This window comes from Lissotriton vulgaris, chromosome 2_1, assembly GCF_964263255.1.
Source record: "Lissotriton vulgaris chromosome 2_1, aLisVul1.2, whole genome shotgun sequence".
Lineage (NCBI taxonomy): Eukaryota > Metazoa > Chordata > Amphibia > Caudata > Salamandridae > Lissotriton > Lissotriton vulgaris.
The window spans coordinates 916,599,848-916,615,450 of NC_141687.1; the positions used below are offsets into that span (position 1 = coordinate 916,599,848).

At 40.6% G+C, this 15,603-nt stretch overlaps 1 protein-coding gene across 1 annotated transcript in view; it reads left to right on the forward strand.

Annotated features, from left to right (window-relative positions):
- EPHA10 (EPH receptor A10) overlaps positions 1-15,603 on the forward strand; it is a 1,551,477-nt gene that overhangs the window by 1,486,199 nt on the left and 49,675 nt on the right. The window contains exon 14 of the mRNA XM_086956448.1: positions 13,074-13,223. Coding sequence (XP_086812574.1) covers positions 13,074-13,223 — 150 coding nt within the window. The remainder of the gene's footprint in view (positions 1-13,073; positions 13,224-15,603) is intronic.

Here is a 15,603-nt window from a genome sequence, read left to right on the forward strand (position 1 = left end):
AAGAGGTTTGCTGAAAGCATGTATATTGTAGAAAATGAATTATCAATGCAATGACTACCTTGGGTAATTTAATTTAATGTGTTATCACATATATGGATACAGACTATGTTCATACATTTGCCCACTTGGGCGGAATGATGAGACAGGGACCTTTTTCTTAGTAAAAAGAAACTCTGTGAGTTAGGCTGGGGTGTGTCCATCTACCCACCGGGGTTTATCTTTTTGTTAAAAAAAAGTCTCACAAATCATGTTCTCGGTGAGCACGCCAGAATTGCAATAAAGTTAGTTGAAAGTCAAGAAAAATGATTTAATTTGTTCGTTTTCCTTTTCCTTTCCACAATACTTCATTTAAAGTTTGTGGTAGGGTTACGATATAACTACACAGAGCATACAGAACTTAATCACAAATTGCAATGATGATTGATATTTGTACGGAGTGTGTCCCAATGAGAACTACTAGTCTGTTTTCCTATGAACTGTTTTTGTAGTCATATCACTTGATGTTCTGCATGTACACGCTGGTTTAAACGGCTGCTTTACAAACAGAAAACTATTGGTGATCAAGCCTGCTGGTCAGGCGAAACGCATGCTAACAGCTGACCCAATAAAATACTTGTGGCCTGTACAGAGTGTCGTCAATCCTTGTGGTGCGTGCAGTGCAAGGGAATCGAGAATATATATATATTTATATATAATTAACTATTTTATCATTTTGAAGTGAAATTATCAACTTAATAAACAAAAATTATATTTGTTTACTTTTAGTAAAATTTTAAATTGCTTACATTAATTAAACACATAACTGTTACCTAAATTTTGAAAAAATAAAATACCAACGTTAGAGACAGTGGAATTTTTATAAATAGGTAAATAGCTATTATTTATAAATGTATATTCTTAATTAATAACCTATTTCATAAACATTTACTTGGATGAGGTATTGTGCTGGAACAACACATTTCTTTCAGCTAAATGTGTAATGTGTAGTGCTTTCAGTTTGTATTATTTTCCTGACCCAGAATCCTGATCTAGGTTTATTTTTACGGTAACTGGATTCTTTAATATAGCTATGTAAGACCATATTTCTCTCAGTCTGGCCTTAATGAAATTCACACCTTGTCATGCCTGGCTGAGTGAATAATTTAATGTGCTGTACCAGATAGAAGATCAATAGCCCTAGAAAACATTATGCCCTTTGCAAGGGAATTAAGAATCCCCTGATGGAGTAATAGCCTGGAATATCCATAGCCATCATCAGCAGCTGGCTAATAATTAGGGGAGGCAGATTTGTGCAGAGGGCAGTGGAAAACAGTCATACTTATTGTTAGACCTGGCTCCCATGGGTAGGAGCTCCCCAAAACATTGTTATCACCCCTCCTGTTTTTCTGAATTAGTTTTTGTTGGTTTTAGTACTCTGTGTATATTACGGCTGCTAACCAGTGCTAAAGTGCATGTGCTCTCCCAATATAACATGGTACAATTTGCCTAGGTATATTTGGTACATTTACTTTATGTGTAAGACCCTAGTAAATGGTCCTACATGTTCCAATTGCCTGCATGTTATATGCTACTAATTGGTCTGCAGCACTCATTGTGCCACCGACTGATCAACCTTTTAAAATAGGTCTGCACTGCAACCTGGAGTGCAGTATTAAATTGTCATTTCGGACTGGCAAAGTAAATCTTTTGCCAGGCCTAAGCTTAACTTTCTAATACTTGTTTGCCACCCTTCAGTTAGGCCCTTATGGTTCTTAGGGCAAAGTGTACTGTATTTAAAAAGTGGGACATGTGAATTTAAGTTTTGCATGCCCTGGTAGAGAAAAAAAAACCCTAAAGTCAGTCTCACTATTGAAGGGCTGATCTCCCAAGGATAACATTGGGGTATGATATTACACTTAATACGTCAAAATTGGAAGTATGGGAGCAGATAAGAAAATGAAATTTACACTCAAATGAATCGTAATTTAAAATCCTCTTTGAAGGTAAAGCTGCATTTTAAGTAACAATTCTGAAACTGTCACTTGTAGAAGGTTTGCCTTTTCTTATCCTAAACATATGTGCCTTCTGCCAGTATCCTGGGTCACATGACTGTGATTAGGTTAGCTGTTAGCCTTTGTGTATTCCTCCCAGACAGTGAGACAAAGGGGATTAGGTTTTGTCAGGACGAGGCACCCTGCCACGATGGTTGGGGTGGAATTGTTCCCTGCCCGTCTTACAATTGAACGGCCTGCCTCAAGCACACATACAAAGGAATTTGGCACCAGTCTTTTGTCACCCTAGACTACTTGAAGCCTTGGCAGGTGAAGTAAGAAATTTCCAGAACAGGAGGGGTAGTATATAGGAAGTCACACTACTTCAAAGACTGGCACCAGCACAGAATATATGGGATGCGGTGTGTCCAATGTTGGTGTTAGGTGGTCTATTATGGTAAATTACCACATGGAATGCTGTGGAGTGGCGTGATATGGGTTGGAGTGATTAATTAAACATTGGCATGATGTGGTGTGTGAGGTGTGTTGTGCTGCATAAGGGTGTTAATTGGTGTTGGGTATTGTTAAATTATGTGGTGAATTGTGGTGATGTGTGCTGTAGTAGTTCCAATCTGCTACAGGATCTGCCCCATGCTGTCATACGGTCTGCTGTATATTAACTGTACAGCGCAGTCTAGTGTTGAATGGTGTAGTACATTGTTATATGATGTCAGAGTGTTAGTATTGTATGGTATTGTATGGGGTGAATTGATATTGAAAGATGTGATATTCTGTTACAGAGTGTCGTTAAAAATGTAGTGGAGTAGAATAGGTTGGAGTAGCATGGTATATTTTATAATGTGGTGTACAATGATTTGCTAAGGCTGTAAAATAATGTCTTGCAGCAAGGAGTAATGTTAACTTGGTTGAGTATGTGCTGCGAATTCCTAGCTGTGATTTGGCATTGGTTTGTTGTGGAATGATGTGCTGTTGTGTATTAAGGTCTGTGTCATATGCAATGGTTCATTTGGATGTGGTCTTGTATGGAACTGCGCAGTGTTTGAAAGTGATATGTTAGGCTGTGTGTGAGTGGAATAGTATGATACTGTACTTATCTCACATGGCATGTTATGGAACGGTCTGCCCATGCTGGATGTTGTTTTGATTTGGTACAATGTGATGTGTTTATGGATTGTTGTGGTAAGATGTAGTATTTGATGGGTCAGTATGTTGTAGTATGGTTTGAGAAACTGTGAATGTCTGTGGTATATAAGGGTTCAAACGGGGTTTTAGAGTGGTATGCGGTGGTTTGCGCTGATATTATGTGCATGGTGCGAGTTAGCATGGGTGATTTGTTGGTATATAGTGCGCCCTACAGTTATGTGTGTGGTGCAGATGGCAGCGTGTACAAATAAGTAAGGAATCCTACCCTTTGTGCTGGTGTGCCCCGGACTTCTTCCCTCCTAAAGTCAACCAAAAAGAGTTGTTCAAAATATTTAATAACTGAACTTTCAAACTTGGAACCAGAAAGCACACAACGGTCTAGTGCTTCAATAATTTAAATGGTTGCCCTATTTTTTTTATTAAAACATAAAAAATGTTTCTGGAAGATTTATGCATGGACCATCATTGACAAATGTCATTTATTAGTGTGTTTCACCAGGTTGATTCAACCAGCCTGCAGAAAAACATTCTTAAAGAGACATTCGTTTCATGTTTTTTTTTTCTCTTTGAATTTACCCCGCACCTATTATTCCTCTTCCCCCGTTTTATTTACCTAATACCTGTTTCCCACCTGGTACTGCCTCGCTCCTGCTAAGACTTCTGCACCCTTTTTTCAAATAGACATATACATGTTGGACCAAAGCATACAATTTACATGAAAAAATATTCTTAGTCATTTTGATATTTTTTCCTAATGAAGGTTTGTCAGCCTGCTTTCGGCAGACTGAGTGACTTAATTATGGAAATTCGTCAAAACGACGGAACTCCATTCAGATTTCATAATTCAACTTAAAAACGAGGAGCACCAATACGTACACTTGTTTCGTACTGCTGTAGTTTAAATCATGTAAACTCACTGTCTATTCAGCAAAATATAGTATTTAATTGCAGCAGAAGTGAATGAAGGGTGATCCATCAGATTGTGGTGAATGCCATAGTTTTCATCTCGTGTTGTTCTTTTCTCTGGTGCGAAATGCCACCGTCTCCCGAGGGAGCTTTACACAGCATGTTCCTGTTTCCAATGTCCGGAATCCACCTTTCTTTCCGTAAAAGATGCTCCCTTTCTTCAGCTAACTGGGACAGATATTTGCAATGCCTTGAGCGTGTTTTTTATGTGTTTCACTTTCTCTTCTGAAAATATGCAATTAAACAAAAGCGTCTGACAAAATAAGTAACAAATGCATCTCTTCACCTGTTTCCTTTACTAATTGATTTGACAAATAGAGCTATGAGATTTGTCATTGCTCAGCTCTTCGCTGCGGCGTTGGAGAGATGATGACGAAGCCTCTGTTTAGTTTTAAGTTAGGCAAACAAGGTCAAAGAGCCAGACCTAATAGTTTTGCCACTAGAAAAGCTAACCCTATTGCTCTGCCAACCCTTGCTGTCTCTTTAATGTACTTGTTTATATTTCTGACCAGTTCCTTTTCCAATATGGTATTGGTTATATGTTGATCATTGCATTTTCTTGCTATCATTTCTTCAAGTGTCTCATCTCAGATGGTCTTGTCAGGGTTGTTTTCTGGTGAAGCAATGCCCTTTTCGGATTACAGGGGTATCTGCAGCACTGAAGCATTCATAGATGGGTGTATGTGGGTGTATCTGCTACATATGCACAAACGCTATAATGCAGAAAAGCTATTATTACCAATATTGCACACGCACTTAGTGTAATTTTTGGCATGGTAGCTGATGTGGATATTTACATTTATCAAAAAAATTCTGCTTCCATCTTCAGCACAGCTTCAATTACAAGAACCTCTCAATCAAATGCAACTGCCTGCATGGTACTGTATATCAAATTCTAGGCACCAAACGACTGACTGTGATAGTATATGTGCAGCATTTCTTTAAGGTTTTGCATACCAATGTAATGGCCTCTGCAAAGCCTTTGACCATAGCTGCCAGCTACCTGGAAGTCTCTCTCTGTCCCTGATGAGTAGCCTAATAGTAGCAGTGCTTAATTTGTAAAGGAATGAGAGCCAGTGCCCAAATCTATGCTCAGAAGTCGCAGCCTGTGCAATTAATCGTCAGCTCGACAAATACCAAGGCTGTGTAGCTTTGAATCCACCTTATGCCACTTTAGTCCAACACCAGACACTCCCAGCCCCTTCATCTCTCACTTGCAGGTTTCTTTTTTCTCCCTTGGTGATTTTTTTTCTGTCTTTCTCTTTCCCCGTCTTACCCCTTTGTGTGTTTATTCCTCTCTTGCTCTTTGTAAATGTCTGTTGTGGAAAAATAGGTGCTGATTCCCCACGTATAAGTGGTGGTGGCCCCCACTGGCAACCAGCGGCTCAAATTAAGCAAACGGTAGTACACTGTGAACCCTTCGGGCTGTTCCTACCGGCACCCCACTTGTATTGTTCAGGACAGTTGGGGTGGTTGTTTGACCAGCACACCTTCCCCAGAAGCAGTTGACCAGTCTATGCTTCCTCTTTATTGGATGATTAGGAAAACCAGGCGAGCAACTGGATACCCTTGCACTTTCATACAATGGAAGGTGATGAAAGGGCTGGGCCCACAAGTTCCAGAACTGCTCTAGACTCACAATCCAATGTTTTTTTTTAGCAGCATTAGGGTGTAGGGGAGAGAAAATGTGTTATTATTATCCAATTAATTCAACAGGAGAGTTTTTACATTCATAGTAACCACAGACAACTATGGACTGTTAGTTGATTTATTACAAAGCCAAAAATAACTGAACATAAAGACACCTCAAGATGAGAGTGTACAAGTACAATGGAATTAGCATGAAGCCAAATCTGTGCAATCTATGAAGCATAAACTGAACAATTAGTTCACGAAATAGAATGCAAAGGATCAAAGAGCATGAGTCCAAATTTCCCTGCATCAAGGGTTGATAAAAAATATAGCTTTAGTCCACACCTACACTAACACTAACGTGGTATCTCTACCCCATTGTACTCAGAAGAGGAGTAAAATAAAAAGATGCAAGAATGTGGATTCTTCCTAAGAAGTCTCCCCACATCAATGGGTCAAGCAGCATGCTGCTACAGAGTTCGTACTAAGAAACTCTTTCCATAGGGGCAGAGAGGGAAGAAGTGGGCGATTTTCCCTACTTGCGTCTCACAAAATACAGGTACATTTCCCAAGAGGCCTTGCGACGAGTCATGCCATCCATTCCATGCACGATCCCATAGGTAGGTTTTCACTGTACACGATTCTCCTGAACTGCAACATTGCTGACCTTGATTCCCAGGCCTTCTCCGGTGTGAAACACAACAATTTCTTTTATCGACGTATCCCTTCTCTCCTCGCCTGACTAAGAAAAAAACGACGTTATTCTAACTAGTAAGGGCTGTTTTTCACCTGCAACACAAATCTGAAAAAAAGAGCAAATTCACAGCGTACATGAAATTCAAACTTTTAATTCCAAATAAGAGCTTCTAGGGAGAAATGCATTTAAGGCCTACAATTTCTGCTAACATAAGGCACTTGAGTTTTATGCATCTGAATAAGAAGGAGGCACTTTCAGTTGACATTAGTACATACATCTAAAATAACACGTTCCATAAGCACAGTAGATACATGAATAATTGTTAGCTGCACTACACAAATTCTTCACATTAACGTTTTCAACTAGTTACATATACCTTCTAGGTTATTTGATCCATGTTACATTCAAATAGCCTAAAATCATCACGTTTCATGTTATTACATCTCAATTTCTAACCCTCAATTTCACGACGACAAAGGATTATATGTGGATGCAGCCTACACGTGTCATTATAATGCACCCCTACAAATAAAATACGGTTTCTGCTACATCAGTGGTTTTGGAAATGCATACTCTATTAACAAGTCGGAGCGGTGGCATCACCAAATCAACACCTCTTGTACTATGTGTGGTGTGCATGTATTTTGAGTGTGTTCATAGGGCTCGTAGGTGCTTGTATATTGTAACCCTTTCATTGTATTTCTGTTCCAATAATGCTGGCATACATTTTTTCTTTTTTCAACTCCTCAAAATGACTTATCTCACAAATAATTGTAAACAACCGTAGCTTTCTTCTTTATATTGCTAAACGTTTAACCATCTTAGGGCCTGATTTGGAGTTTTGACAGCTGTCCTTTATGGCTGATAGAACCGTTCAGCAAAATGTACTACAATTACAGATCATGGTGGTTCCTGTCAATGTAGTGAGTTATCCGAGGAATTATTGGAGAATTATAACTTTGGCAGTGGAGGTCTGTCATGATGGCAGAGGTATTGTCTTTAACCACCCTCATCCGCCAAACTATAAATAAGACCAGGAGGGGTCTGTGCAGGTAACAGTGGTGGGATGGGGAGGGGGAAATCTCGACAGACCACGCAAAGGGAAAATTAAATAGATGATTCATTTTTCATCTTCGTCGTCTGTCGAGGCCCCCAAACCCGCCTCACCGCTCTTACCTGCATGTGACGCTCCTGAATAAGGCCTATGATTTATACATGGTATCAATATGTATTTCTATCTTTTCTTATTAACCCGTTCTATGCTCATGACGGAGCCGCTCCGTCATGAGCCTCGGTTGAGCTGTGCTCATGACGGAGCGGTTCCGTCATGGCCCGCTCGGTGCGAATTTCGCGTCTGCGCTGAGCGTTCCATTGAGCGGGCGCGTTCGTGACGGAACCGCTCCGTCAGGAGCACAGCTCAACCGCGGCTCGTGACGGAGCGGCTCCGTCACGAGCATGCGAGCGCCGCTCGGCTGCCCCACCCCCTTAGCGCTGCAGCGGAATTCCCGCCGCAGCGAAGGGGTTAATAATAATGTGTACTTTATTAGCTCTTTCACTAGATAATAATTACACCAAATAATACTGAGAAATGCCAAATAAGTATTCACCGTTTTTCTTATTAATGCATAAAGCCAACCTCATTATTAATTTTCGTGAAATGCAAATTGGGTAAATAATTGGTTCATTTGATCTTTCCATCTTCATTTAAAGGGTGAATGAACAGAACTTGGCCTGTCTTTAGCATGTCTTCAGCACGAGTTGAGCATATGGACACACGTCATTGTCATATATTTGATGCCTGAAATAATGCAATGTGACATGTCTTGCGGTCTCATTAACTTGTTATTTGCTTGGTTGTTCACAATTTGCAAGATCCCAATGAGGGTCCAGTGAGTGCTGTTCTTTTGGCCCTTCCTCCAGCTGTTCTCTTGTTGTAAGTGGATGAGAGGGCTCTGGGTCCCTCCGACTTGCCTGGATACCGAACTTATTTGCCTTTTGCTTGCAAGTTAATGTTATTGTTATCCTTCGTTTTACATTGCCTGTAGAGATTCAGACCAAAGGCAGGACATTGATGTGAGGTATCCCAACATTCCACAGCTGTAGTATATATTTTATTCTTAAGATCGATCAATAGGAATTAAACTTTTCTACCCAGTCTTCGCATAATGTCAGCTTTACAGCCAAGATGTACAGCTTTGTTTCAGTTTCTATGTGGTCATACATATTTAGAAGCAGTGTTAATAGATGATGTTTGGCTCACGGTGTGTGGAGTGCTGGAAATATGTTTCTTTATATCTTTGAACCCTACTCATCAAGTAAACTGGAAGTGGTAACCGCGAATAGTCACAAAAAGCCAGAATCTTTGACTAGTTTCCCCTCCCAACGGCACAATGTTGGTCTCTTTATTATTCAAATTATTTTCATTACCAAATAATATCAAATAATATTGTTTGACTTTGGAAGCCCAGTTTTTGGTATTGTCATAAAATTACTAAAACACTTTGTTTTACGAAATTCATTCAACTCACACACTCTCTCTGCTTCTCTCTAGTCCTCATTTACCCATATAAATATATTGGTGGCCTTGTATCTAAAATGGCGCTTTTTTTCTGCATTAGAAATCCCATCTCCGAAAAATAGATTACATCCCACTTTCTTTCAGATACGGGTCTCGCAACAGTGAATTTACAAGAACGGCGACACAGCCTTTGAGTGGTCATAATACGATAAAACTAACACCATCAGTACATTATTTCATTCTATGTCACCATTCATGAGTTCGTGCATGAAGATAACTGCAATGTTCAGGCCTTCTTCTCAAGCAGATGAAGGGCTTTCAAATTCTCCTATATTTTCCTCTGTTTGTAAAACTTTATTAGCTGATTGACCGGCTGACAATCCATCCTGTCACTAAATATTTTAAAAGAAAACTTATGTCTTTCATACTTCTACAATTTCTTATTGATATGCAATCTTGAGCATCCATTGTGGCTCTCACTCATCACTGAGTTAAATCCTCATTGCATCCTTGTACAATTGTCTTAATCTGTTTTTTCTTTCTAAATAATAAAAAAATATTACCAATGATGTGCCATCTTGTGTGCTTATTCTGGACTCAACCAGTGGATCTAACCCCAATGATGAATGGTATCAGGAAGGTCAGACCATTGGTTGAATAACTCAGAAGTATATGTTGCAGTGCAAGTAGTGACAATATGGTATAAATGCAGCATTTGAGAATGTTTGATGCCTACCACATTATGTTTTTATCCATCAAACTGAGTACCACAAGTTTTCCCCTGAATTTTACTTGTTGATGTATGTAACATAGTTAGAGAACAAAATATTTGGAAGGTTCCCCTGGTGGTTGTCACAGGGAGGGGGAGAGTAGTGCCAAATAGGAGACCCTGTGGTTTTCTGTTACTGAATGAGGTCCGAGGTACTGACTAAAGCAAAACAGTATGGGGGCAGGCAGGTCTGTGAGCAGTCCTAATTTGTCAATTTATAATAGCAAATGAATATATAAAACACTTTTCATATTTTATATCCAAGAAATTGTACGATAAACAAATCCACCAAAGATATAAGAGATATATATCAAAAAATACAATTTATTATAATACCTCCCTTCAGGGTTACAATCTAAATTATTAAAATACATTAAAATACATTTTCCACATAGTGGAAAAATGTGATAAAAAAGTCAAAGGAAAGAGTCGACGCGGCGTTTCGGTGTTCGTTTACAATATTCACACCTTCATCAGGACATTTTGACATTTGGTTGGCAATCTGAATTTTTGAAGCTTCTGTTTCAATTTAAAAGACTTCTAAAACCACTGGAAACTTGTATACATCTGTTTCTTATGATCATGTGGTACCTTTAATGAGGTAACTACATAAAGTAATTAGACACGGAGGAGCCACCGGAATTTATTCTCGGGTCAGTTTTGAAAACTCAGGATTCCTTCGTCAATTCGGAATCACGAGTTTATGTATTCATTTTTGTGAGGCCAATGTGATAAGTTGATCACTTGTCTGATTTTAAAATCGCTTCCTGTTTTTCTTAAGCCTTTGTGGTTTAATTCGGCCTCCCTGCTCCTCCGTGTTCGAGTCTTCCGGGAAAAAAAAATGCCACTCTTAGGAACGATTTATCTGTTCTTAAAGCTCTGTGTTCCTGCAGCCTGTCCACAATACACGTTTAGGTGGGTGACAGCTGGAGTTTGGGCCTTCCCTATAGACAGCCACACACAAAAGAAGGGTAGGTGTGACTAGTTTCCCATATGCATCCTGATGGCTCATCCTGGGCAGGATAAGATGGGGGAGCTTACAATTACATCTGAATGGTCAGTGTCTGGTCCCCAAACCAAGCATTGATTACCCCCTGTAGTGATTCTGGAGCCTGATCCGGAAAGGGAGGACCTCTGTGCACTTCAAAGCCCTTTTTTAAAGCCACCTCCACTTCAAAGGCACAATTGGGTATAAGTGCTGCTTCTGTGACCCCACCAAATCAGGCACTTCTGGATCTATAAAGAAACTCTGTCAGGAAGAAGGGGTGCTGTGCTGCTAAAAGGACTGTTACTCTGCGAGAATGCCGATCTGGAAGAACTGCTTTTCTGCAGTGCTGCCTTGCTACCTGCCACCGTCTGCCCCTGCTGATGAACAACTGGACTCTTCCTTAAACCCAGAGTGATCTCCAAGGGTATGCTAGCTTGCCTCCTGATTTGAGACTCAGGGATATCAACGTGCCTGGTCCATTGAATGGCCACCAAAGTGCAAGCTCCATTCGAACCAATGCATCCCCTGTCTGCTATAGCAGAGTGATGCTTTGGCACTGTTGCAGGAGCAGAATCGGTACATCACAGTTGGAACCAGCAAATTGCCTTAAAAGTCCGATGCTTCAGAACTGCCCCATCACTACTGCTGCAGTGTGAGAAGATCAAGGCATTCCTTCGACTACGTGGAGAAACCTGGTGCATCGTCTATGGATACAATCCAAAAGAAATCCCTGGTGCATCGTCTATGGAACCAACACCTCTCAGCTTGGCACATCCTCTTCAGAACTAATGCATTGCCACCACTGCATGAAGAAAATCAACACATCACCTCGACTGTGGGATTGACACTGACGCATCGCTTGGATGCATCCCGCATCTCACTGTTGTGACCAGGATCAATGCACTTTGTTCAGTGGGAATTACGTGGCTCCAGTATTCAACCAGCACTCCATCGCGGCTTGCCTGAAGTCTTGACTTTGCCCTAATCCAGCATGACCAGATACCCTCTCGAGGTGTTTATTGCATCTAAGAGCTATTTTTTCATTTAATCTTTAAAAATTCATATGGCGACTTCTACTACTTGGATTTTTGCTATTTTGGTCTTGTTGTATTTATAAATTCATAATTTATTTTCCTAAACTGGTGTGGTGTCTTTTTGTGGTGTTTTCACTGTGTTACTGTTTGAAGTGTCGCACAAATACTTTACACATTGCCTCTTAAGTTACTGCTGACTGTTCTGTGCCAGATTGCAAGAGGGTGAGAACAGGTTAATTTATGGTGTGTATCTGACTGACCTTGACTAAGATTATGGTTCCTGCTTAACACTAACCCAATTTCTAACAGACATTAAAATAAATTTCATTTGTCATTGCTTTTTTTTATCCAATCTATAAATTTTGATTAATTGATGCAGAATGGCTAATGTTTTAGACATTGGTGTAGTTTAGAAAGTATGGCTCATATGTATATGACTGCATGATTGAGTGATTCGGATCATTCTTGTGAAGTAGTATCAAAAAGTTTGATTGTTGCGATCCAAGTTCAAGAACGAATTTCGTTTGTTGATCAAATTAATGTGTACATCAACTTTCAACTACCTCTCCCGTTGATGTAAAAGTTTGTTATTGAGAAAACAAAGTTGTAACCAGTATAGTGTTTTTATATTTTAAAGCACTGAAGTCGCAGGGTAGTCTTTTTTTAAAGAACATAACAACTGCAATGAATACAAAAAAAGGCACCAAAATCTGGCATTTTTATTCACCTCCTGAACCAGCTTTGGCAAAAGCCATCAGTTCGCCTACTGTACACAAATGGTCCCAGCCTGATTTTGCAGTGTGGAACAGTGACACGGACTGCTTCATCAAAATTTTAATAAATTCCATTCCTGCTTCAATTTCAATATGCAATACTCTCATATCACAAACACAGTTATGGCAAAGAATGGACAATTAAAATCAACAGTCAGTAGAAAAAAAGACTAGCTCTAAGGACGATCCCTCGGAAAAAAGATAAAAAAATAACCTATGATCCATTGTAGAAATATTCATTATCAAAGCATAACCCCTGGTAAAACAAGTGCTTTGCACCGTCCTACATAACTATTGTTATCTCCTTATCAAAAGAAATTATTTACATGATGTTTATTTTATTTTTGTGGTCTGAAATGAACCGGTACTGTACCGTTCTAACCCATTTATTTTCTGCAGCATATTGTGTTTGTACGAGATCTTATCAGAAAAAACACATTTTGGATATGTTATCAATTTTGCATTTTCGGAGTTAATCATACCCTAATGTTTTGTAAAACAATATTTACATCTAGACATTTGCGAGTGTTTTGTGTGATTAAAACATGTATTTTTTCAACAGGGTGGGAAAAGTTTGGCCTTGTGGACTGCTCCTGAAGCCATCCAGTATCATCGCTTCAGTACCGCCAGTGATGTGTGGAGTTTTGGTATAGTGATGTGGGAGGCGATGTCCTATGGCGAGAGACCTTACTGGGACATGTCAAACCAAGACGTAAGTTAAAAGTACCTGCCTGTGACGTTTCCTCACATCAGATGCATGGTCAGAGTTGCCACATTATTATATTGTATTTTAGATGAGCCTTTTCTCATTAACTACCATATGGAATTTCATTACATCTCTAGAAATGGTCGAGGCCATAGAATTGGTAGAAATGCGCTATACAAATGGTGGTCGAACATAAAATATTATAGAACAGGAACTCCTAAAAAACAATGCCCCTATAGCTGTTAATATTCGGTGGCCCTATAGCTGTTAATATTCGGTGTAACAACCCCACCTTAACTTTGACCTCACGTCAATGAAGTGTGGTCAAAATTAAGGTGGGGTTGTTACACCGAATATTGAATTAACCCCATATCTTGAATTTAGGTGTCCTTATTTAGCTGAGGTTTGGGTCTTGGTCCATGACAAATAATCAGGGCAAACATTGACTGTTTTTATTACAACCAATTTAGATAGGCATACAGGGCCCGATTCACAAATACCTGTAGTAAAGTCACAAGTGTGGGTATACTCCGAACTCGAGGCTGATTCTCCGCACTGCCTTTCTCAGTGCGGAGGCCCCGAGTCTAGAGACTCTACACTCAGGGCCGGTCTTAGGCATGTGCAAGCTGTGCACCTGCACAGGGCCACCAAATCCCAGGGGCCACCACATCAATATGTATCCTTAATATAATAATCCTCTGAGGATGGATACATATTTTGTGGGGGCCCCTGGCAGGGATTTGGTGGCCTCTGGCTCTATACAACTTCCAAACATCATGACCCCCCCTCTTCACTGGCCTCCGCGCTCCGCCCCACCCGGACCCCCTCTTCCGGGGCCCCCTACCTACGCTCCCTGCCCAGGGCCACCATGAACCTAGAGCCGCCCCTGCTACACTTGTATCTGTACTACACGGTAGTACCTTTTTGAATCGGGCCCTTATTGAATATATCTAATTTGGAAATCCTAAAAATGGCTCTGGCACTTGTAGACATTCAATTGACACTCTTGAGAAAAAACAATTGGTAATGTAATCATTGACGGCTAGGTAGTGGCGAAAGTAGCACAGTCTTTAACCCTTTCGATGCTGATGACGAGCTCAGCTCGTCATCACCCAAAGGTGTCGTGTGCTGATGACGAGCTGAGCTCGTCATGGTGCCACTAAAATGGCATTTTCCAGCACAGGGGGGGAAAACGCCCAGCAGCCATGTGGTTAAAGAAATAATTGAGCGTTCATAGCTGACCTACCAGCTTGAGTGCCAGCAGCAAAATCATAAACTAAATTAAAACGGTCGTGTGAAGGTGTAAGGGTCCAGTCTTTATTTGAAAGAGGTAACATATGGCGTAGGCCTCGCGTCAGAGTGACAGCTCAGCCAGATAAAACCAGCCTTGAAATCTGTCTACCGGATGCAAGAGTGAAGTTTAAAGAGTGCTGTAACATACAAGGGCGCAGATTTACAAGAAAGTGACGCATCTGTAGAGGTGCGTCACTTTCCCTGTGCCAGTCTGAGAAACACTTGTGCCACAATGGACGTGCAGTATTTAAAATACGGTGCACCATGGCGCAAGGATTGACAGATGTGTCAGAAATTCTGACGCATCTGTTGGCGCAAAAGTCACGCATTGCTGAAGTCGCGTCGCAAGCACGACGCAACTCCAGCAATGCATGGGAAGGCCTTTCCTCATTTTGCTGCGCCACTCCGTACGCCTGCTCGAAGCAGGCATAAAGTTTTGATGCAGTGGAGTACTAGAAGTGGTGCAGTGAAATCTTGTAGATGCCACTGAGTCACTTCTATGAGTTTTTTTTGTGTGGGAATGCCCACCCTGCATACAATATACCTGACCCAGGTATAATGTGATGCAAGGCTTTACAGCGTGACGCATCTCCCTAGATGCGTCACGTTGTAAATGGGCTTCATTTTTATTCCGCCACTGCCTCACAAAAAGTGACGCAATGGTGGCGCAAAAATGATGCAAGGGGCTTGTAAGTTTTCCCCTAAAGGCTTACTGGGGCCGAAGGAACAAGTTACCATTGGTCACTATCCCTCCACTTCATGTTTCACAGCAATCTGTGCTGAGCAACAGCAAACCTTATCCCTTAACTAACTTTCTGGTGGAATAAACCTGGAGGCACATTTGAGGCTGTGGAACTCACCGAACCAAAGTCTCTGGGTGGAACCATTCCACAAATGTTTCAGATTGGGTATTTAACTGAAATGTCCAACACAAATGTGATGATGACTTAAAAATAAAGGACACAGACCATCCATTAATCAATTGGATTCTAGCTCTTTCAATCTGTGTATTATTTAGCACTCTGAAACAACTGAAAGGAGCTGTGGCAGCCTTTAAAACTCTAAATAGGGAGCGTGGCCAAGATGGCAGCCA